Here is a 25,412-nt window from a genome sequence, read left to right as displayed (position 1 = left end):
CTGTCTTTTGCCTTAGTATAATGCCTGGCACCTAGTAGGCACTTAATAAGTGTTTACTGATTGGAGAAGTTATGAATTTCGATTGAATTTGCCTTAGAAATGATTAGTCAGGGTTGACAAAAAATTCATGTTGGACAAATAAAGGAGAAGCTTGATTTAATGATCAGCATACTTCCAAGGGCAAGGTAACACATCTGAATCAGCCCACATATTTGGACTTGCTTGGTAAGGCCACAGGAACACAACCCCTCCAGGTTCAGCTTATCAACTGAGCTATGATGTTTTGTGAAGGTACTTGGAATGGAAGAAGCATAAGAAATACCCTGAAGACAAACAGGATATAGTCTTTCCTGGACATGGGTTATTACTGGGCTCTCTTAACTTCTTTCAGCCTCAGTTTCTTCATTAGTAATTCTCCAGTTTCTACAGCTGGGCTGCAGAAGTGGCTTTCTGTCCTGCTGTTCTCTCCACAGTGAGTGGCATAAAAAAGCATTTTGAACCTAGTATTTTAGGGTTCCCATTCAAGAGGCAACTCCAAAGACTGCCCTACTCCTTTGGATAAGTAAGCTCAAAATAAGAAAAACTTTGTGGTCAATATTTTCTCCTTTAAGTCACTTTTACAGTGATTAAAAATAGACGTGAAAATTTACAATGTGCACTAGAGAAAGTGCTGTGTATGTGTGTGTGCTGAAAGATAGCATTTTATGATGTCAGAGGTAGAAAATGGTGTGGTGTATTTCACGTTGCAGGATATGGCCCTTTATATAATATAGACTTAAGAAACGTTCAGATCTGTTACATGGGTTTTTCCATTGCTTTAAGACAATGACAGTTAATAACAACAACAACAAAGAACCACAAACCAAACTAGAAAACCAAAACATTGACTTTTTCATCTGGATATGCTGTTTCTTCCCAAATTTCCATCTTGTAAACAGGTCAAGGTTGTTCTATTGTCAATTCAACTTTGCTGCTTTCCCAATTTTTGGAAATCATATAGGGGTTTCAGAGCACGTAAGGCAAATTCAATGTGACTTCTGAAATATAGCATTAATGCTGCTATAGTCTTGCTGGCTAATCATTTAAAAAAAAGTTTATTTACAGTCTGACTGTTTTTCCACACTAGTTCTATTAAGAAAGTCCATGTTCCTAAATAGCCAGTCAGCAATTTCATCTTTCTCCTCCAGGGTCCTGTCATTTACTCAACTTAGGAATTTCAAAACAACATAAAAGTGTACACTATTTACAATGGAAGTGTCCATATTGGGTATTCCAAAGCATGCCATGAGAACTGGACATTCTCAAGGGCTGTCCCACGTGAGGGCTCAGAACTTGAACAAGTTGATAAAGTCCTGGGGTGACAGAGAGACAGAGCAACTCTCTGGATTATTGGCTGTACATGGATGATCAGTTCCCTGCAAAAAGAACATAGAAGTTGAGCTTGGGTTCTCAGAGGTATCACTTCTGATCTTAGCATTGCAAAGCACTGGCTAATGTAGGAACAATAACTCTGTCTAGACAGTGCCGTGGGAGAGTGCCACATGGGCCTGGAAAAGCAAGGAACTACAGAGGAAACAGCAAAACCAGTTAATAGCGTGTCAGCCTTAGAATCAGGAAGACCTAGGTTCAAGTCTTATCTTGGGTAAATCCAAGGTCTGTAGTCATGGGCAATTCACTTAAACTCTCAAGTGCCTCAGACAAGTGTCTTACTCTAAACTAGAATCTTAGATGCCTGGGGTTATCTAGTCACCAGCCCTTGTTTTTTCAGGCCCCGTGACAGAGGAATTCCACAACTGCATTGGTGGAGGGAGTTTCCATACCTGGGCACTTCCTATGATGATGAAACTACAGGTCTAGACCAAAAGAAAAGAAAGAAAAAAAAAAGAAGAAAGGAAGGAAAAAAGAAAGAAGGAAAGGAGAAAGGAAAAAAGAAATAAGAAAAAGGAGGAAGGAGGGAAGGGAGAAAGGAAGAGAAAGAAAGAAAAAGGAAAAGAGAAAGAAAGAAGAAAAGTATATGTGTATGTTAGGAAGCATAAAACTCACATTGGGAAAGAAGGTCTCCTTCGTTACAAACAATAGGGACGGAGCTCTATGGGGCTATTCCTAGGGACTCAGGATTTTTTCCTCATAGGGACCAAATGCAGCCAGTCCCAGATTAGTGTGAATAAGAGATTCCCTGAAGTGGCTACATTATTTGAATTCAACTGCTTATTTCCACCGGGCTCAAACCAATGATCAAATTTTACATGATCTTAACTTAAAATAGTACAAATTCAAGTATATGCATCTACTTCAGGGAGTTCTTTATTTGTGCTAATAAGCACCCACCTATGATTTCATTTCCTCACCATTACATTTCAGGTCATTGCAGAAGTAAAAAAACCTTAGTTTTATCTTAAGAACGTGACTAAAAATATTATTTGCACAGTCTCTATGAGAGGACAGAATCTTCCTGGGCCTTTGTCAGGGTCATTTTTTCAACCCACCTTCCAAGAAAGGATGTGGCAATGTTTGCAGAGCTGCAGGGTGTCTCCATATTGTTCTTTCCGTGGGTAACATCGGATAAGCTTAAAATACATCTTCTTCCAATCCAGTTGTCCTTTATCAGATAAAATTAATCGCTTTCGAATCTAAAATTAAAGTAGTGATAGAGGATTAAGTAGGATTATGGCTTGAGGGATTCTGCGAATGCTTTCTCCAACTTTTCCATAGCACCCCCTCCTTGTCACCCAATTCGCCCACAGAAGACACCTCAAAACCAGAAAACTTCCTTCTTCAGGTAGTACTGTGTTGAGTTTGAGCTGGCTTAGAATAAGGAAGGTATTGAAAAACAAGCTCTTGCAGGGAAGGGGTGAGAGACCAGAAATCATGCTATGTTAGAGTAATAATAATATTTGACATTTCTCTAGTGCTTTGAAGTTTAAAAATGGCCTTACACACTTTACTAATTTAATCCTTACAACAGCTCTGTGAAGTTAGTGCTACAGGTCTCATTAGTGCCTTTTTACAGATGAGGAAACTGAGGTTTGGAGAGGTGGCTTACCCAAGGTCACACATACTTGAAGTATCACAGGTAGGCCCTGAACCTAACTGGGGATGGTCAGCCTCAAGAAAAGTAGCAGTGGTGCTGGTAGTGGTGGGTGGGTAGGGATGATAGCTACATTTGAAGGGTTATCATGCGGAAGGTGGAGAAAATTTGTTTTGTTTGGTTCTAGAAAGCAGAACTAAGAACAATGGGTAGAAGTACTAGAGAGATAGATTTCAACTCAGTGAAAAGAACAAGTTCTTTAATACATAGAGTTCTCCATATGTGGAATAGACTGCCTCTGTTGGTAGTGAGCTCTCCATCACTGGAACTATTCAAGTGGAGGTGTTCCTGTGGAAGCTTGGCGACCACTCTTTAAGATGTTGTAGGGGGAAATCCTTTGTTCAAGTACAGGTTGGACTAGTTAGCCTTGAAAAATTCTTTCAATTTTGAGATCCTATGATTTTATGATTCTATGATTTGAGAGTCAGAACGGGGTGGGGAACCAACTTTGGGTATTATGCATGTGTACCTTAGAGAATAAACTTATGGAATTCTGGAGGGGAGAGATATAAAAAATAGAGAGGTAGAAGTAGGGATGTGAAGATGAAGGAAAAAAAAACCTGTTGTTCATTTACCTGTCGCTCTGTGAAATGATATTGGCAGAGTTTCTTCCATAGCAACCGGTCTTCACTGAGCAGGTGCAGGTCTGGGGCTACCTGGCCCAAGCTGACAAGGTCCCTTCCATCTGTTAGCCTCTGCATGATGTTCAGTTGTAAACACAAAGGCAGGTCTGTGAAGGTGAGGCCTTTGAAAGCAGGCTGAAACCAAGGAAGATTCAGTTATATGGAGAAGGAAGGGAAAATCATCCAACCAACCAACTAAGAGGTAAAGGCATCACTTACCACCAACCACCCTCCACTCTCAAGCTGGTTTATTCTACAGAGAGTGAATCAAAAATTTTCTTCATTCTAAACACTTAAATTGGCCCCAGCTGTGGAGGCCAAGGGAGCCTAGTACAGGCCACCTTGAACTGATTACTGTCTAATGACGTTTCCCTCAGTTTTGTAAAACTTGCCCTTTGTGTTCCTGAGATATGTTACACATTTCAGAAAGCACACACTGGTATTGAGGACAGGGTGTCTCGGAACATCTTCAAAGTTCTGTCTGGATTTGGGGTATTCTATGTGTTTTTTAGAGTCCTCCATCCATAATGGTGACTATTGCCTAAGAGTAGACAGATCTGGAAAAATCTGTTACCACCTATGTGGTATTGTGGTTAGCCCTTTGGACTTGGGAATCAGGTGCAACCCTTGCCCTACTATTCAAAAATTGCTTGACCTTGGGCAAGCGCTGAGATAGTTTTTCTCATCTGCAAAACAGAAATAAGACGTGTGCTACAAGGCTTTTCGAAAGCAGTATGTGAATACATAGGAGACAGTGTAATGTGCTAGATAAAGAATAGGCCTCAGAATTAAGACTACATGGGTTTAAGTACACCCTCCCTCCCCCTTCCCACACACGTGGTTGCTGTAGGAAACTGGGTAAGTTGCTTCATTAACTTCTCAGTACTGTGGGCAATTTTCTGAGAATATAAGGGTCAACAGTGGGGAGGAGGGCTGGGGAGGGGAGAGGAGCACCAGGGATCTCCCCCATACCAATGAAATCACAAGTCTGGACAAAAACAAATAAATAAATAAATTCCAGCTAGATTTCCCCCTCTTTCCATATAGAAATAGGCCAGCTAAGTGGCACAATGGATAGAGTTCGAGGCTGGGAATCAGGAAGACCCAAGTTCAAATCCTACCTCAAGATACCTGTTGGCTGTGTGACCCTAGGCAAGTCACTTTACCTATTTAAGTTTCCTCATCTCTGAAGTGGGGAAAATAATAGCACCTATTTCCCAGGGTTGTTGTAAAGGATCTGCTATAACATGTTAAGTTGCAAATCTGAATAAATACTAGCTTGATGATGGTAATGGTGATGATGATGACGGTGACAGTGATGATGGTGGTGGTGGGGGTGACGATGGCGATGATATGATTCGCCCAAGGTCTCATAGTAATTAACTAGAAGAACCAGGGCTTGAATTGAGGTTCTGTGACTTCATACCAGAGCTCTTTCCACGGCACCCCATTGTTTCCTAACTCAACTCAAAAATTTTCTTCCATTACATTGAGACCACGTCTTCTCTAAGCTTTGGGTCTTCTCGCTCAGCTTGGTGCCCTGCACACTGAAGGCATTAACCGGTGTTTGTAGATTGACTGACTGGCCAATCTGTTCCCCCTCGGTCTGTAGAGGAGAACATTTAGTTGTTTACCACAGTGAGGGCCCTGCAGGCCTGCAGACTGCTGAAAACCCATTTGTCATTTATTATCTGCAACGGATCGAATGAGCTCATAAAACCGCCCAGGGATTTTTTTTTTAAACTTCCAAGTGAGCTTCAAAGTATCTACTTTTTTTGGATAAAACCCCCTGGCCAACTATGACATTCGCTTCTGTTGGGGGGGGGAGCACAGCAGGCAGTCGGAGTGAGTACTTTCAGCTTTTCGAACCTGACTGTTTAACCAGATCTTTGCCTCAACCCCATGAAGAGCCTTGCCTCCTTATCAACAGCTAACAACTCACATGCTTGTCGTCTTTTGCCGAATATAAACATGAACCAAGGAAACGAGAGCCATCCTTTTTCTTTTCCAAGCCAGCACCTGGCTAGAAGCCATGCTGGCCCACTCCTTGACCCCTTCAACCCCCCTTCACAATGTAATTCTGCTTTTGGCAGTATGTGCAAGTATGGGGCAGACCCCTGCCTTGCTGCACATATCCCAGGTGCCTCGGATTTGTTTGTCCAGAAGACAAGAGCAACACAACCCCTCTCGATTGTCCTAGCCATCTCTTAAGCCTTTCAAAAGAAATCTTGGTTATCTCAGCTTATAAATATTGGCTCCATAGGATTCTATTTGAGAGTTTATCCGGACTATAAATCTGTGTGTGTGTGTGGGGGGGGGTGAAGAGCTGAGTTCAAAAACGGAAGGGAACAGAACACTGACCAAGCATTCTTACTTTGCTTGGGCACTCAGGTGATACACATAGCTTCCCCAGTCTGTATACTTCCTCTCTCCTCAGCATCCTCTGGAACTTGGGAGTTGCAGGGATGCAAGCTGGGTGGAGCTGTTGCTCTTGAAGTGATCACAGAGGGGTAAGGTGAAGTACAGGAGAGATTGTGGTGAGGGGGAAGCATGCCGAAGTGGGCATTAGGAGCTGTGGGTTCAGGTCCTAAATCACATGAGGGCCAGAACTGATATGAATTAGAATCCCAGCTCTGATATGTGAGTGGGGTGATGTTGAGCAAGTCATTCGATTCCTCGGAGTCTTATTTTTCTCCTCTGTAAAATGGGTATGATAATTTTTCACTCCCTACCTCAGGGGATTGTTGGAAGAAAGGGGCTTCAACAAGCCTTCAAGTATTTAATAGAATTAAGCTATTGTTAGGATCACGGATCCAGAGCTGAAAGGAATCCTAAAGGTCATCCAGTCCAACTCTCTTGTTTTCACAGATGAGGTCTAGGGAGGTTAAGGGATTTGCCTAAGCTCACATAGGTTGTCTGCAGCAGAGCTGAGACTTGAAATGAGGCCCTCTCACTACAAAACCAAGCGCTCTTTCCATGGCTTATTAACCTTTCTTGGGTTGTTACTGATAGTGAATTAGGGCTATTATTAATATTAATGATGATCATAGGCATTTAAAACTAGGAAGGACCTCAAAGGTCATTTAGTAAGTAAGGGGTTGACCACTCTGAGCTTGTTTCCTCTTCTGTAAAAAGGAAATAATGATACAAACAACCTCAAATAAGATTACATCTATACAGATTTTTGTAAACCTTACTGGGTCACATAATGTCAACAGGGAATTCTAGCTTCCTCAAGCATACACCTAGGCCGTCTTTGAGAGTAACACCACAATTCCACCCAGCCTGCGTGCCCACAGCCTCCAAGCTCCAGGGGACGCTGAGGAGACAGGGAAGCACTCCTTACCTTATTCTGAACCAGACTGGGAAAGCTAGATTTAGTATATGAGAAGGGAAGAATGGGAAAATCAAAAAGGCAATTCACACCAAACTAATAAAAATCCCTAAGAAATTTCCCCTAAAATATCCAGATAATTAAGTCAAATGCTTTTTAAAAAAAATTACTTGAATAGCCTCCATTCTCCACTTGCCTTTGTAGGTAATAGAATTATTCTTTCCCTTTTAGGGATTCAGAAATTAAGCCTCAGAGACATTGTGACAAGATAACAGGAAGAACACACACATGGTATTTTGAATTCTCCACACAGCTACTTCAGTGATTAGCGGTTATTTCTACAACAATTATTTGTAGAGGCAGAGGGAGTCTCCTCACTTCTGGCCAATATGAAATAGACAAGACTCTACTTTCTTTGGTTCAGTAAACCACTATAAGCAATCCCATTCCAATGATTAACATGCTAAAAATCAAACAAAGATGCCAATCTAAATGCTTTGTTTGTGTCCAGACTTGTGTTTTCATCAATATAGGGAACTCTAGGAAATTCTTTACACACGAAAATCAGCAACTCGTAGTAATGTGTTGTCTTAGAGAGTGGCCTGGGGCATCGCAAGGTTAAGTGACTCATCTAAAATCACACAGTTAAAAGCAGGCAGGACTTGAACCCAGGTATTCCAGAGTTCAAGACTGATCCTCCGCTATATCATAATGAATCCACCAATTTCTATTTCATGTGTTTTTCTGACAATACTTGCTAGCTATTAATCATGTTGGCAATGAGTGACATCTTATGCTTGGGTTTTACTTACTTTTTTTAAATCATTGATATCTTTAGTTTTTATATTGCATATATTTCTCAATAAATTTCTCCTTAATATATTTCTCAATAGATTTTCTCCTCCTTCCCCTACCAGAGAGCCATGTTTTATATAGCAAATAAAAAGAGCAAAAAGAATTTTTAGCCAAAACTCACCAACATGCCAACCAAATTTGACATATATGTGTGTGTGTGTGTGTGTGTGTGTGTGTGTGTGTAGTGTTCCGCACCTAAAGTTTTATCTTAAGATGAACCTACAGATGTGGACTGAGTTCCCCTGTGCCCTCTCTGATCTAAATTTGTGTCCACACCCTGTAATGAAAGGTTTTTTTGTCTTTATGATGAATACATAGAACTGTAATTTGCAGGTCAGTACCAGCCCCAAACCCCCTTCAGGAAAAGGTCAATAGAATCCCAGCTCTATTATATTGATGGTATCTTGAAGCTAAGAATAAGAAGTTTATTAGAAAAGGGACAGAGAAAAGAGGAGACCTCCTCAAAGCCTTTTCAAGGATTTCAGTGATTACAAACTTGGGAGAAATTTCAATTTTCTCATCATGCTTTTTTTTGCTCTTTCTCTCAGATCATCCACTCCCCCCTTTCCTGGCTCTCCCTCCCTAGCCTACTCTATCAGAGAATGTTTTGGCTGTTTTCTTTTTCTTGTTGAGGGCCCTGTTAACATATCAAATCATAACAATAGAGATCCTGCCATAACTGGAGGCTTCTGAAGCCCTAGTCTGCCCCCCACCCTCCGCCCCAGCTGTGCTCAGGCACCCGTATGTAGGAACTACAATGGCCCTTTTCCCCCCTTAGCCTTCCTGCTCACCCTGGTGATTTGGATGTTGTTCAGCTGCTGCTGCCAATGTAGAATGGTCTCCATTCGGTACACCCACATGTTAATGTTCCCGACCAGAACAGACTTGCCTACCCTTTGGACCAGGGTACACAAGGATGTGTAGAGGGTCTGCAGCAATTCTCTTATCAATCTGATATTTTGTTGGTCTTCAAGGACTTGGGAGGAAAAAAAATAAACAATTATCTATTTGGTGTTTTCTTCTTTTTCTTCCTCTTTTCTATATTTTGCATGACCCTTGAGTTTTTATTTTTCCAGGAAGTGCTGTTTTCAATCAGTTAATTGAAAACCAACAAGGATTTATTAAGTGCATTATATGCTAGATACTTTGGTAAGTGCTGGGGATATAAAAACAAAAGGGAAACAGTTCCTGCCCTCAAGGAGCCTATGTTAAAGGTTGAAGTCGTTCACAAACTAAGATTGTGATATGTGCTAGCAATGAGAACAGATTGGACTATGGTGTTCTAAGTGGAAGGAGATGGTTCCTTATGGAATGGAGCATGATAAAGGCGTTAGAAAATTCAATGAATTGGGTCCTGATAATTCCATATAATAGCAATGCTTTGAGCTTTTCAGTGTGGTATTATTTTTTATCATCCACCTTTAAAGAATTAAACAATCTTAATGCTTCATTGGTACTCTCCTTATGCCTTTTAAAATAGACACATACATGCATGCATACACACGTGTATACACAAATAACACATGTAAATGTATATATGTACATGTATGTGTGTATATATGTACACATATATATGTATATGTATTAAAATAGGTTTACCTTTCAGCACAACTTTTTCCAAAATGTTCATGAAGTTCTTTTGGGCGATGCCACTCAGGGAAGTGAGCTGTGATTTTGCTATCAGTTCCAACAGCTGTGGATAAAAATAGAAGTTGCCAGGCTTAGAATACAGAAGTTTCCCCTTCCCCCCCACCGCTAATCTGTGCTTTGAGTCATGTGACGCAATACAGACCCACACTGAAGGCTAAAGAGATAAATGGCAGGCAGGGCCAGCCACAGTGAGAAGCAGATGCTCAAAATAAAAGATAAATGGGAGTAATTAAAAGGAAGCAGGCTGAAGAATCAGATGCTTTTTTTTGAAAATAAAAAGAATTTTGGCTTAAGTTGGGACCACCCCATCCTATTTGTCCTCCTTTTGTTGCACCCCATGAAGTTCATGCCTTTTGAAAAGAGACAAGCTTGCTGGGACCTGCTGCTGATGCTTTACTTCTGCATGATCACCTCCCAAGTCGCTAAAGAAACAGATTTGAATTTTGCCTTTTCTCTTTGTCCCAGCCCTAATGTTATAAAGAACTAGCAAAGAACACTGAAAGGTTCAAAATATGAACAGAGGAAGATGATGGGGGAGAATCAAGGTTTCTGGGTAACCAGCCCCAAATAACCAAGTGGATTATACTTTCATTATATAATTTAAACCTTTATTAAATCTTTTTAGAGTTTACCAAAGTAGGTATACTTTTTCAATGGAGTCTGAATATAATTACATTTGGGGTTAGAAGAATCAAAGGTACTAATAAAATGTTCCCTTCCCCAAGTCCAAGGTGGCTAATGTTGTAATGTTGTTACTAGGAATGGAGGAGGGAGGCTATGAAAGAAATCTTTACATAATTTTGAGAACTAGAAATGGACTTTAGAAATCATTTAGTTCAATCTCTATAATTTTTTTTCCTACAGATAAGGGAAGAAAGGGCAGAAAGAATTTAAGTAACTTGGCCAAGGTCATGCAACAAATTATTGGTAAAAGCAGCCCTCATACCAGGTCTCCTCTCAGCTCCTTGTTTGCTGCTCTTTTAATCAGACCATGCTATCTCCCCAATTTTTGCAGTATCTGATTCACCTAAAGCAAAACCTCCTAACCTTTTTGGTGTCCTGGACCCCTTTGGCAATTTTGTGAAGCTCGTGGACCCCTTTTCAGAATAACGTGTTTAAATGCATAAAGCAAAATACACAGGATTACAAAGAAAACAATTAGACTGAAATTCAGTCATAAAAATATGTATGTTAAAAAAAAAGTCCATGGGCTGGAGGTTAAGAACCTTTGGTCTAGTCTAGATCACCACTCAAGTTATGGGTTGTGCATGCAACAAAGAATGACCAGCATGTATAAACATTGGGTTTGTACTCGGCTGTGTACTGTGAGCTCACAACAAAGAAACTTAGTTCTGTTACTTGCCTATTTTGCTCAGCACTCTTCCCTGGACATGTGACTGTCAACTGAGGAGCTGGAGTGGTTAAAAGTGACAGATCAACCCTTCTACTTATTGGCTCGGCCAACACCCTGGATCAGAAGGTTGATGTTCTATTAATATCCTGCACCTCATATGACCCTCACAAAGTAAGATGAAAGAAAACAAAAACCTAGATCATTGCTGAGAAGGGCAGGCTGCCTTGTACTGTGACTCATCATTAAGGGGAAAAAAGCCCTAACACCGAGAAGGATTCTGACTGAGAAGCCCATCCCAAATCCAAGGTCCATTGTAACCATCAGCCACTTAATGGTAATAGGCTATTTTAAACCGTGTCTAAAAATGCTCCAAGTCACAAGGTGCGGGTGGGTGGGGTGTGGGGGTGTGGGGACTGTGCAATCGAGGAAGGGGTTATGCCCTCAGGCCTTTGGTCTGATAGGTTGCTTTGAAAGGAGGAAGAATAGAATCAAAAAGTATTTGGTGGCCAAAGCAGCTGACTGACAAATCAAAATATAACACATATACTTCTGAGGTGGGACCTTAGGCTCTAGGGCCAGAAAGGGCTTTAGAGGTCATCTGTTCAGCCTCCTCATTTTATAGACGAGTACATTGAGGCCCAGACAGCTTAAGTGATTTACTTGAGATCACACAGGTAGTGCGACAGTTCATTCATTCATTCACTCAGTCACTCGTTCAACATTCATTAAGCAGCTACTCTTTATAAGTTGAAAAACATGGGTCTTCTGATTCTAAATTCAGTGTTCTTTTCACTCTATCAAGTTTCTTCACTCCATGTTTTATGTGTCTTTGTATCTATCCTTTTATCTCTTACCCAATATGATACATTGCATATAGTAGTTGCTCAATAAATATTTTTTGAATGACTGAGTAATGGGTAGAAATTACAGGAGGAAGATTTTGGTTCAATATAAGGCATGACTTAAATTATCAAAGCTTCCCAATAATGGGGTGGGTAATGACTTTGTCACTGGAGGTGTTTAGAGATTATATGACTCGTCAGGCATACAGAAGAGGAGATTCATGCATCAGGCAGGGGGTTAAGCTAGATGACATTTAAGGTCCCTTTAAACTTTAGGGTTTTAGGATTCACCAGCTCTATATTTTAACCCTAATCATTCCTAGGCAAAGTAATATTCCTTTCTGTACTTCAGCTTCCCAACCTACAAAATAGGAATATTAACACAGAGACTAAAATACGTGGACATTTAAGCACGAGACATACAGAATACTGATAAGCTTGGATGGCGTAAAGTGCAAATCACATAATTTGTTCTCTTAGTCAGCTTGTGTTCTCATTTTGAACACTACTCTTATAGCCCCCTGTAACAAGTTGTGAAACCAATGAATGCCCTTCAGTGCCTCTGTGGCCTGTAGGTGGCACTATGCACAGATCAACTTGCTGACAATGATAATGATACTGTTAGGTCTTAATGGCCTCAAGAATGTTTCCCTTCTATAAAGTGTGCATACCTAGGGATTTTTGTCTGCTGTCATTTTTAAATTGGATGTCTAAACTCTAGCAAAATTTATTGATCACTTTTGTCATTTGCTTTGACCCTGTGTCCTAGTATATATAGCCTATGCAGCCTTCTTCTGATCAGGCTTTAAACAGAGTTTTTTTCTAGTTTTGAGGAGGACCATTGAGAAAACCTCCACCAAAGTCCTGCCCCAGTGTCTCTTCATCATGGCATGGGGGTGACCCTGGGTTCTCAAAGGCAATGCCAAGGGAACTCTATTTCTGGCAAGTGCTACCAGGCTGTAAGGCTGGTGAGGGGCTATGTTACTGTCATCTGAGAAGCCCAGCATAGCAGAGTTCAGGACAGACTCATTATCAGAAGGTTGATTCTCAGATGATCTTTTTTTTTTTTTGCATTTGGGTTTGAGGGGGAGCGTACTGGTGCACAGCAACTCGGGAAGAATTTTAATTACGCTGTGGATGGTTTATGACATGCATTCCTAGAGGTATTGCCCATGCTGGTGAAATCATAAAGTTTCTAAGGAATGAAGTGAGTGGAAGGAAACTAACACGAATATGATTTGGGTCTTGTATTGTTGCTCATTTTCCTACACCATCACTGTCAAGCACATTACAGATTGACAGAAGTTCTTTAGAACTAGGAACTACTTGGTACAGCAGAGAGGAGAGAGTGCTGACCTAAAGTGAAGAGGACTGGAGTTTAAATCCTATCTCAGATACTTTCTAGCTGTGTGACCCAATCAAGTCATTTAACTTCTCCCTACCTCAGTTTCCCTCTTCTGTAAAATGGGGATAACAATATAAATTCCCTCGCAGGGTTGTTGTGAGGACCAAATGAGATAAAAAATGCGAAGTGCTTTGCAAACTTCAAAGTGCTTTGCAAAGTGTTACATAAATGTAGCTTTTACTATTAGAAAAAGAACTGGGTTTGTATCCTGGCTCTCTGCTGCTTATGATTTGTGTGACCTTTGGCAAGTTATTGAACTTCTCTGTGCCCTAGTTTCCTCATCAGTAAAAAAGGGTTTTTGCATTTGAAGTATTGGAAATACCAGGTAATCTCTAAGGTTCCTTTCCAGTGATAAATCCTGTGACCTGGGAAATGTTACTGTTGACTTGGCTTGATACTTGAGCTGGTTCAAACCCTTTCCTCATTTTACAGATGTGGAAACTGTCTGCAATATATCTTGCCATGACACATCCTAAAGATATGACAACCCATAGTCCTATCAACATGGAATTTGATAGGATGAAATACGGGTCACGTCTTTCCCCTTTCATTATCCAGGATCGATTTACATTCTGAAAATAGGAGGCTAATTATGTATTGACGCTTTCAGGAAAAACCAAGTCTGAAAGCTTATGTTAATGGTATGCTGTGAATAGCAGCCGTTGGGGTTATCGGATTCCACAGCGTAATAGGGCGACAATTCCAGGGCCTTGGTTGGCCCATTGGTGTTACAGGCCTGTGCACACATGAGCTTCTCTTGAAATGTTTGTTGAATGAATGAAGGAAGGAAAGTAGGAAGGAAGGAAAGGATGAACTGGCTACTGTGGGTACCTTTTTAAAATGGTGAATGACAGAGAAAATAAGCCAAAGTTTCTGATTGCTTTGGACAGCACACGTCAGTACTTCAAAAGCACTAACTATAATTTCATCAGTGTTAGTGCTCAGCCAGCATAGGCAAAATGGGTGTATGGAGTGAACAGAGAGCTGGACTTGGAGTCAGGTACACCTGAGTTCCAATCCTGTCTCTGATAATAACATATGTGTTCCTGGGCAAGTCACCTGACCTTTCTGAGCCTCAGTTCTCTCTTCTGTAAAAGGATATTACTAATGCCTGTTGTGAGTCTCAAATGAGATCACATGTAAAATCCTCTGAAAACTTTAAAGCACTAAATAACTCTCAGTTATTACTATTCCTATCCCCATCATTGGAGCAACAACCACCAAAACAACCCCACAAACCTTCACTTGATGGCTAACCCTCTGGACACGAGCCTCTCTGAACTGACCCAGGCTGTTCCTTGACAGCACAGGGCAGGGAGCACTGGGTCTTTCCCAGATGGGAAGATCCTGCTTGAGTCTGTATTTCTCTGGCACTGCCTTTAAGAGCTCAGGATCATTTCCGCACCAAAATGAGGCACCGGAGGAGAACTTTAATGGAAGTTCTAACATTAAGAAAGAAAAGAGTGGCCAGGAAGCATCTATCTTGAGACTGTTATGTTGGGCAAAAGCTGTTAAGGTCCACCTTCCTGTACATGTACAAGCTAGTAAGAACATTTTATTGAGGACCAGCTGAAAATATATGTGACTTTCATTTTTACTTTCTGTATGACTCTGGCTGCGTATGTGCTTGAATACACAGGGTGAATGTTAATTTGGTATACATTAGCTTACCAAGCTGATTTAATATCTGAGACTATGTGTCTCCTTCCTCTTCTCCTTGTGGGGGTAAAGGAGAACAGAAAAGAATTTGTCATGTAGGAGCTAGGAGAATTTACCAGTAAGGGTTGAGCAATTACTCTGAAGACAAAAATAAATAAAACAGACAAACATTTTCTACTAAACAAATTTTAGTAATTATTATGTTTAATGATACCCATGGGGGGAGGAGGAAAGAGGGAGGAGGGAAGGGGGGGGCTAAAAGGAGGAATAAGGGAGGATGTAGAAAAAAGAAGGGAGGGGAATGAATTGAGGAGGGAGAGAGGGCAGCAGGAATGGGACAGGGAAGGAAATTGGAAGTAGAAAGGAGGGAGAGATTTGAGAGGAAGAAAAGGAGGGGAGGAAGGAGGGAAATGGGGAATGAGAGAGGGAGAAATGAAGGGGGAGAAAGGACGGAAGTGAGAAGGAAAGAGAAGACAGGAGAGGAAGGAAGGGGAGGGAGAAAAGGAGGAATGAGGGAAGAAAGAGGAGATAGAAGGCGAGAAGAAAGGAGGGAAGGTGAGGAAGGAAGAGAAGTAGGTCTGGTCACAGCTCTTGAATTCTAGGTTGCTATTACCACCTGTCCTTATTGTGTATTCATCATACTCAGCAGTGACTAATTTTTTTTCTTTTCAGTAAGATAAATGCTTCTGAGAAACAGGATGAAGGAATGATAGTTACCGCAAACTAAAACCACATCCTGCCCTTGAGCCTCGGGTGTTTCTACTGCTCTGCCATTGAAGATTTGTCACAAATCTCAGCAAAGAGACCACCAGGGTTTGAAATAGCTTCCAAGATTAATGGGGAAGAGTGAGATCTTGTCCCTACAGAAATGAATTGGTGAGTCCACCGTCAGGCACATAGGCTGAAAGGAATATCAGCATCTATCTTTTCTTGTGTTAGCATATTAGATCTGGAAGGATGTGTTGGAAGTAATATAGTCCCATACTTTCATTTTACAAATGAAGAAAGAGGCCCAAGGACATTGTACAAGGTCACACAACTAGTAAGTGGAAGAACTGGGATGCAAACCCAGGATGCAAACCCAGGTTTTCTTACTCACAAGAAAGTGCTCTTTCTAGGAGGCTATATGGCCTCCTCATGAAGTATCCCTTTAAAAGAGTATGATAACAGCCCACTGTAACATTGTTCTACCAATTCATGAAGCCAACTAATGCTCTTACGTGGCTATGCTGAGACCTAGTTATTTGTCATTCAAAGGTGTGACAAATTCAGGTAGGAACAGCAGACCCAAGCTTAGAGAGACTAGAACAACAAATGTATCTCTTTGTCTCTCTCTCTCTCTCTGTGTCTCTCTCTGTCACTCTCTCTCTCCCTCCCTTTCTCTCTCTCTCCCTATCTCTCTCCATCTGTGTATCGATCTATTTATCTATCTATCTTTTAAACAGTCCTAGAAAGGCTTACAGGATCTTAGGAAAGGGGGGGCGGCACAAACATTGATTAAGCACCTATTATGTGCCAGACGCCTTGCTAAATGCTTTACAAATATTATCTCATTTGATCCTCACAACAACCCTGGGAGGGAGGTCCCATTATTGTCATCCCCATTTTACAGTTGGGGAAACTGAGGTGAGGGAAGCTCAATAACTTGTCCAGGGTCACAGAGCTAGTAAATGTCTGAGGTCACAGATGAACTCGGGTCCTCCTGCCTCCAGGCCGTTGCTCTGTCTGCTGCACTACCTAGCCAGACTGATAGAGCCGGAAAGAATCTTAAAGATTATATAGTTCAATCTCTTCATTTTACAGATGATGAAAATGAGGCTCAGAGGGGCAGTGACTTATTCAAGGTCACACTCTAGTGAGTGGCAGTCACTTGAACGCTAGGCCATATACAAAGTCCAAGTCGAGTGCTCTTTATCGAACAGTAGCCCTAGAAGCAGTTTCACAAGCATGTTCTATGCACAAGACATACTGTTAGGAACCAGAATAGATTCATTTCAAAATTCCCCTCACGTGACAATGAGATTTTCTAGCCTCTATTATGCACATGGTTGATTAGAGAACATTTCATAATGATATCAAAGGCTTGACATCATCCCAGCTTTGAGATGCTTCACTTTATTGTATGTGATTTCTCACACTTCTGGCTCTTCTGTTAATATCAGTGTTAAACACTCTTAAGAAGTCTTTGTCTTTTAGAAAATAAACCCCCACTTTTATTTTGCTCTGTTCTCTCTCCATCAGACTCTGTTCTTTCAAAACCCTTATTTACTCAATGGATGACACAAATTAAAACCGTGGAAAGTTCTGGGCTGACTTTGAGCCCGAACACTGACAGGTTGGATGAGAATCACTTTCAACCACATTAATAATCTTAGGGCATGTCAAGATTGGGTAAATATTATTTGCAAGTAAAATATCCCTTTGACTTTCTTTCTTTCTTTCTTTCTTTTTTTAAAAGAACAGTCAAGGCTAGAAGAATTAATTGTACTTTCAACATAGCCAGAGTTAACCCTGGCCCCTTTGATTCATCCTGCATGCTGCTACAGATGAAAACACATTTCCATCCTTCCACTTAACAGCCTAAAATGGTTGTCTTTGGTCAAATACTGAAAAGTCCTCTCCTCCAGTTGGTTTTCAAGGCTCTCCATAATTCCATTCACTTGATTTTAATTCCACTCAACAGACAGTTCTTAAGCACTTATCCTGTATAAAACACTGTGCTGGGTACTGGGAGAGATACAAGGTTTAGATGAGACAAAGTTCCTGCCCTCCTGAAGCTTATAGTCTAGTAATGTGGAATATGACACATAGAGATACAAAATAACAAGAGACACTTAAACAAAATATTATGTGGGAAAGGCTGCACCTCATTGCAGGGGTCAGGAAAGGCTTCTTGGAGATATATTCTTGCCATACACAACAGAAGAAGACTGAAAACCTATAGGACTGTCCTAAAGTGAAGGGGGAAGGGAACTGCATTGGCAGAAGTGCCCAACTCATTTGAGGTCGTTTTAGGGGAAGTACCTGCCTCAGGGTGGCAAAATGCACAAGCAGGCCACCATCTACCAAAGACTTGGCCTGTGAGTGGCTTTAATTGAAGGCATTGGGTTTAAATTTTGGATCACAGGACCATATTTCAGCAATTCATTTGCCAAACCACTGGTCAATTTAAGCTAAAACATTTCTTGTTTTGAGAAATGCATTCTTAGGAGGAGGAATGCGGCAACTTGTTGGAAGAATTAGGAAAAAAAAAGAATACAAGGGTGGCAATTTAGGAAAAAAAAAAACCACCCCAAGAATATGCAGTGGTTACAGCTCTCACACAGAAGGCTCAGCTTCAGGGTACTGGTGGGAAGGTATCGACAAGCTTCCCTGCTTGTCTGTCTTGATCCATCAGTACCTCTGGATAGGAATAAGCTGGGGCAAGGGCCTCCAAGAACTTGGATGGTTGTGGACACAGCTGTAAAACAGTAGCCTCATTTTCATTCCACAGGGAACAATGGGTGGGGCAGGGTGGTAATTTGGGTCAAAAAACCCTAGACCCCACAGGCCTCTCAAGTCTGCTGTTGAGGCGTGTACATTCCAGGATCCTTGCATTATTCCCCGTTCCTCCCCAGGTGCCCTCCTCTAATGCCTTCCTGGGCATGGAGGTGACCCTGGGTGCTCAAAGACTATGCCAGAGAAACATAAGCTCTGGCAGTTTCTTTCAATATGGAAGGGCTTCAAGTTTAGGCCTGGCAAAGGGCTCTGGGTCTGGTGTCCAAGGACCAGCCCAGCTAAACTCAGAGAGGCTCATCATCGCAGGGTTGGCCACTAGGCAATCTTTTTTTTTTCTTTTTTCTTGGCCATGATAACTTCTGAAACTGCCCATTAAATCATGAAGGGGCTGGGATCTGTTTCACTGGAGGAAAGACCCACAGTGAAGAAATAACAGAGCTTTGAAATAAAATTGAACAAAGTATTTCCCTTTATTTAACAGGTAAGTCAAGGGAACCAGGAACAAAGAGAACAGTTCCGGACTTCAGTATCATAAGGAGCCAACAGTCAACCCTGCAGATAGACCTCTACCAGATCTGTTTTTCCTACATTGTTGCTTTTATCCAATCCCTCTCTTGCTCAGAAAACTCCCATAACTCCTCATCGTTTGTAGGATAAAGTCCAATTAATTGGCTTGGCATTCCAGCCCCTTTCTAAGGTCCAATCTACCAGACTACTCCCTTATCCTGAGCTTCAGTCAGATACCAGCCTGGTGATGATTCCTATGTCCACCCTGTACTTTTCTGTCTTTGCATGTTTGCGCATGTGGTTCCCCTGCCCTAGGATGCTCTCTTCCTTCTTTGGCTTAAGCCTACTCTTCTTTCAAGACCTAGCTCAGACCTCACCTCTGTGAAGACTCCTCTGACCATCACAGTCCATTGAAGTCTCTTCCTTCTTAACAGGAACTCTTGTTTATCCTTACTGCATACTGGCCACTGAAAGCTATTGTCAGCTACCTCTTAAAATACCCATGTCTTAGCTCCTTCCTCAACTCTGCCTCTCATCTCTGCTCCCCATCTTTGTATCCCCTTCCAGAACTGTGCCTTCCACATAGCAGGTGTAGAATAAAAAGTCAAGAGACCTGGGTTCAAATCCCACCTCAGATACTTATTGGCTATGTGAGGCTGAACAAGTCACTTAAGCTTTCATAGCCTAATCTCCTTCATCTGCAAGGTAATATTTGTACTACCTAACTCAGAGTCAGGAGAGAAGTATTTTACAATTCTACTTCTCCCCCCATACTCTCTAATTTAAGGGTCCACATAAACATGAGTGATTATTATTTGTGGAGCAGTTAGTTATCAGAAGTCTCAATTAGAGCAGAATGCTATGATTTGACTACCACTGTCAAACTGCTCTTCCTGAAGTGCAGGTCAGACTATGTCACCCACCTATTCAATAAATTCCAGCGGATTGCTGTTATTTCCAGGATCAAATATAAAATCCTGTGCTGGACTTTTAAAGCCCTTTATAACCTGGACAATTCCCACTCACCCAGTCTTCTTACACCTTACTCCCTTCCACATGCTCTTCAATAAATGACACTATTCTCCTGGCTGCTTCTCGAATTAGATACTCCAACTTCAGACACTGGGTATTTTCTTTGGCTATCCCCCATGTGTGGAATGCCCCCTCTCTTCATTTCTGCCTTTTGGTTTTCCTGGCCTCCTTTACTTCCCAGATAAAATCCCACCTTCTAGAAGAAGCCTTTCCTGATCCTCCTTAAGGCTGGTGCCTTCCCTCTATTAATTATCTTCAGTTAATTCTGTCTGTCTCTTGGTTGCATATTGTCTCCTCTGTTAGACTGTACACCCCTTGAGGGCAGGGACTGTCTTTGGCCTCCTTTTGTGTCTGAAGTGTTTAGCACAGTGCCTGGCACCTAGTAACTAATTAATAAATGATGACTGATTGATATCTAGTTTGCACGACTGTGAGTTCCTTCAGAGCAGGGACTGTCTCTTGTCTTTCTATCCCCAGTGCTTAGCACAGGCTCTGGCACATAGTAGATGCTTAATAAATGCTAGTTGATTGACGGATATTTGTGGATAGCTATTTGTGGATCACAAAGTTCTTTATGAAAATTAATCTTATTTGTTGTTCATAGCAACCCCATGAGGAAGGCAGTGCAATCACTTGATTACCTTTGAGATAATGTGTCTCCTATGTGCCCTTATGGCAGCTGGGATCTCTCAGAGAATTCCTCCTAATGGTAACTACACTCCAACTCCAGGAAGGGTCCCAGCCTTTGAAACTTCCTCTCCATCTCCTGAGCGGCAGAACCCAAGTGTGCTGACCTTCAGGTCATGGTGCAAACCAACTCATACTGTTACACCAATAGGTAGTCTATATTCTGATTTTTCTTAACATTCTAAATAACTTTGAAATGATCTGGGAAATTCATGGTTAAAGATCATTCATTTTCAAAGGAAGTGAGCACATTCAGAGGCCAAAAATGCTGGGGTCAAGTCCTAGACAAGCTTTCTTATAAACAATGAAATGATCTCATGAAAGTTTATAAAATATTATTTTAAGTCTTAAAGGCACTACCAGATGACCACCTTGTCCCTATGGATGTAAAAGAGATTCTTATCTTCCCTCTGAGGTACCTCCGAAGCCATTTATTCTAACCTCCTCAATTTTACAGATGATCTTGATGAGGCCCAGCAGGTTAAGTGACTTGTCCAAGGTCATATAGGCACTAAGTGTCAGATGAGGGATTTGAACAGATTGGACCAGATGGTAACAGAGGTCTCCCTCTCAGTCAATCAGTCAACAAGCCTTTATTAAGTGCATACTATCTGCCAGGCATTGTGCTGAGTACTACGGATACAAAGAAAGGCCAAAATACGGTCCCTGCCTTCTAGGAACTCCTATCCTAATGGGAGAAACAACAAGCAAATAACACATACCAAATACATTCTGTGATTCTGTAGTATTTGCCTTTTCATATGCTTTTTGTATGTGACCACCTTTGTTACAAAATGGATTTAGAAAAAATGGAAAATTTTAAAAGCTGCAGAATTTCTTATCTATGGTTTTAGTAAATAGGTTTTTGGAATAAGATTTTTAAAAAATGTATGTTTTTTAGAGGCACAAACTTTTCTCTTTTAAATGAACTTAAAAGTTGGTTAGACCTTTATATAGTTTAATTTAGAACCAAGGATTAACTGTAGCAAAAAAGCTTAGAGGATTAAAATCTGTTGGATTAGAGGATGGGGCATTAGAGTGACTGGCATGGCAACATGCTAAGTCTCTAATACTCTAAGAGATATGTGATCTCTCTGATGCAGCTGTTCCTTCCAATGATTAAGATCTCAACCTATCTCTGCCTGCCCATCTAGGTGGACACTTGTCTGGGCCTGTTTGTAACAAGGCTCCATCCCGCATGCTGATGGCCTTCTTGATGGTACTCTTGGTAGCATGTAAGATTTCCATTGGTTATCAGAAGATCATGGGTCCAAGAGTGGCAAGGAACCTTTGAGGCCACCTATTCTAACCTCCTCATTTTACAGATAAGTTCACCGAGGCCCAGGAAGTTAAATGTCTTGCCCAAGGTCACACAAGCACGAAGTGTCAGAAGATAGATTTGAACCTATGCCTCTAGTAAAAGAGTTCATGTCTGTTCCTTTGTTTTCACCATATAACCAACTGGCCCGATCATTTTTTCCTAGTCATGTTTCTCTGACGATATCCTTGACTGTGCTCCTGCCATGGAATTTTCCTGTGTGATGTGCTTCTGCCGGTTCACACCTCCCATTAGCCTCTCCATTGCCTTTTAAGTGATTTAGTGCATTTCAGAATCCTCAACCCAGAAAACAGATAATGATACTCTAGGAATAATGAAAGGCTCAGAAAGAGTTCTGCAGCCCTTAAAAGTTTAAAAAAGTGATAAGTAGATCACTTACAGATAGGTAGTAAAATATTACAGACAAGGAAACTGAGGGTCTGAGAGTGGCCAGAGTGACACAACTATAAGCCTCTGAGGCACGATTTGAACCCAGTTCTCTTAATTCCAAGTCTGACACTCTTTCTACTATGCCACACCCTAGTAATAGTAAGGAAGGGGAATGAGCATTTATTAGCACTTGCTATACTCCAGGCACTATGCTGAGTGCTTTACAAATATTATCTCATTTGATCCTCATAATGACCCTGGGAAGGAGGTGCTACTATTATCCTGAGATGAGGAAACTGAGGCAAATAATGTTACACACAGCTGGTGTTTGAGTTCACATTTGAACACAGGTCTTCCTTGCTGTAGTTCCACTGTGGCACCACCTAGTGGGTGATGTGTGTTAGGGGTGGTCATATGTTGACCTGTGTTTTACTCTTTGTGATCCCATTTGGCGTTTTCTTGACAAAGATACTGGAGTGCTTTTCCGTTTCTTTCCCCACTCATTTTACAGATGAGGAACTGAGGAAAACAGGGTTAAGTGACTTGCCCAGGGTCATACAGCTGGTTAACCTTAAGCAATTAGAAAGTCTGGGGGAAAAACTGACTTCAAGAAATTTAACTGTCTTATGCATCTTATAGGATTAGTTTGACGATTAAGAAGAGGCCATCTGCAAAGTGCTTTTAATTCCCCAAAGGAAAAAACCAAACCTCAAAACAGAAACAGAGTGCCTCTTATTATGAAAGTGTTTTAAGGGTCATGATCAAATAACCACTTTATTCTAAAAGCTGTTGAGGGGCTTAGGCAGAAGAAAAAAAAATCTTCCTTCTCCAAATAAGAATATTCTTCCAACATTTCTAAACCAAAACACTTTTGTGAGCACTCAGCAGTTTTTCTTTTGTGACCTTAAGAACATCTGAGGGCAGATCCCATGGTGTATTGTACCCAGATTGCCACTGGTTTTGCAAACTCCTTTGACTGGTGTAAAAGAAGCAAACACACCCTTTTTACTGAGTCCTGGAGTGAATAAGAATTTTTTTCATGCTACTGAATACCTCTTAAGTCACTGTCAGTTTTTCCTTAAGAAAAGTTGGCCTCTTTTACAATAACTTCATCTAAAAGGACTGAGTACCTGGGGAAAAGTGGACATTCTGTGTCTCCACCATGACTGGAAGGCACAGTCTGCTTCCTTCTTAGGGTCCTTGGCTTCCTTTAAGGCTCAGCTCATGCGCGCCCCCTCTACTCAAAGCCTTTCCTGAGGCCCTGTCTCCTTCTTCAAATTATCATTAATATACTTATCTGTGTAAATGATAAACCTCCCTCAGTAGAATGTGAGCTCCCTAAAAGAAAGAAAAGTTTTGTTTTGTTTTGTATCCACAGTGCCTTGCTCATGCTAGGTACTTAGTAAATACTTGTGGGGTTTTAATGTGTGTGCGAAATCCAAGGCATTGGTAACAATGATAGATATGGTGCTTTAAAATCTTGCAAAGTGCTTTATATGCTATTTTTTATCCCTATTTTACAGATGGGAAAACTGAAGCAAATGGTGATTAAGCAGCTTGCCCAGGGTCACACAACGAGTAAATGTCTGAAGCAAGATTCCAACTCAGGCCTTCCCGATGATGTCTAATACTATATACTGTGCCCCTAGTTGCCCCACTGAAACTGGGATGACAGCAGGGATGTAGAAAAAAAAATTCAGTTTTTTCAGGCTAGGTATTCTTCCCTTTCATGATAAAGCACAAAGGTTTTCTGTAGTTTAAGCAGTGAACAGTGGGATACCCAAGCCTCAAGTCTAAGCTAGTCTTTAAACCAATGTCATACTTAGCATGCAATAAGTTCAATCTTGTGTATGAGTTCTGTTCCTAAATTGGTCACTAATTTGGGTGATATTGGGCCAATCAGTGAACTTCTCTGAGCTTCAGTTTCTTCATCTATAAAATGTGGATGTTAACATCTTCATTACAGGGTTGTTGTAAGGCTCAAATGAGAAGATGGATTTAAAGTACTCCCTCTTTTTCTCTCATGTAACTCGTGATTATTTTCTTCCATATGTGATGATGTGCAGGGCCTGTGGTGGCAAAAGCATGAATGTACAATTATATGATTATTTGTGTGTGTGTGTGTACGTGTGCATGTGCGATGGCAGAAGTGTATGGATGGAAGGGAGAAAGAGATATGAAATGTCATGCTGATAAGATACTAATTTTCTTGACAGCCACACTTCCAATATTATAGGAAAGGACTTTTTGTGGTTGGATGCCCTCATGTAATAACCAGAAACGAGGCACTATCCCCCTCCTAAGCCACAAAGGACATTGGACTGTCATAGAACTGCTCCAAACCAATCCTCTAGGCTAGACTCCAGACTACCCTGAGCACTGTGGCCACACCTCCCTCAGTGCTCTGTGCCTGGCCCAACAACATGCATGCTCAGTTTTGCAACTATCTGGGCTTGAGAAGGTGTCTTGTGTTAGTCACCTGTACTGAAAAAAAAAAACAACTTAATGACTCAGAGAGAATTATTTGCCCAAGAGCATGTCTTATGATAATCACTTGTATTGGGAGAATGATGTCTTAGAGAGTCAAACAGAGAGAATTATTCAGCCAAACTGTGGGACTTTAGCAAACAGCCTGTACCTAAAGTGGAAAGCCAGGTTTGATCAGATTTGTGCAGGAGGCCTGGCTTGCATCTGTTTAGACAACAGGTGAGTGATCCAAAGCTGAACTCTCTTGAATGTCATCTCTTTGGCTGTCTGTTTGGAATCATTTGACTCAATGAGCTTGCCCTGGGAAGCATGATGAGCTGGCCAAAAAATCCTCCCAGAACCTAAAACCCAAACAGCTGCAGCTTCCCAGGTTGAACCACTGACAAAAATGCAAAAGGGAGCTTAGGGAGGAAAAAAAAGGACCCAAACAAAAACAGAAAATGCCACCAACAGAAAACAACCTAGCCTGGAGACTGCTCAGTGAAACATTCTTGTTTTCTTCCACCCATCATTCACTCCAATTCAGGCAAATCATGTTCTTAGTATTCTGTATTGTTGCAAATGGGAGTTTGAAATGGAAAGCAGCAGATGAAAACAGGTAATTTCAGCTTTAGGTAAACCTGGTATTGGATACAGGATCACATGGGGTGGGGGTGAAGAAACACTCATATGATTTGGACTCT

General features: G+C 41.3%; 1 protein-coding gene across 1 annotated transcript in view; it reads right to left on the bottom strand.

The window, feature by feature from the left end:
- Positions 1 to 800: 800 nt before the first annotated feature.
- FBXO32 (F-box protein 32) overlaps positions 801 to 25,412 on the bottom strand; it is a 39,490-nt gene continuing 14,878 nt past the window's right edge. Inside the window, exons 5-9 of the mRNA XM_036764335.1 lie at positions 9,500 to 9,593; positions 8,692 to 8,876; positions 3,664 to 3,846; positions 2,487 to 2,630; positions 801 to 1,415 (exon numbers count right to left, since the gene is read on the bottom strand). Coding sequence (XP_036620230.1) covers positions 1,326 to 1,415; positions 2,487 to 2,630; positions 3,664 to 3,846; positions 8,692 to 8,876; positions 9,500 to 9,593 — 696 coding nt within the window. The 3' untranslated portion in view covers positions 801 to 1,325. The remainder of the gene's footprint in view (positions 1,416 to 2,486; positions 2,631 to 3,663; positions 3,847 to 8,691; positions 8,877 to 9,499; positions 9,594 to 25,412) is intronic.

Source organism: Trichosurus vulpecula, chromosome 1 (assembly GCF_011100635.1).
Source record: "Trichosurus vulpecula isolate mTriVul1 chromosome 1, mTriVul1.pri, whole genome shotgun sequence".
Lineage (NCBI taxonomy): Eukaryota > Metazoa > Chordata > Mammalia > Diprotodontia > Phalangeridae > Trichosurus > Trichosurus vulpecula.
This window is presented reverse-complemented; position numbering and strand designations above follow the sequence as displayed.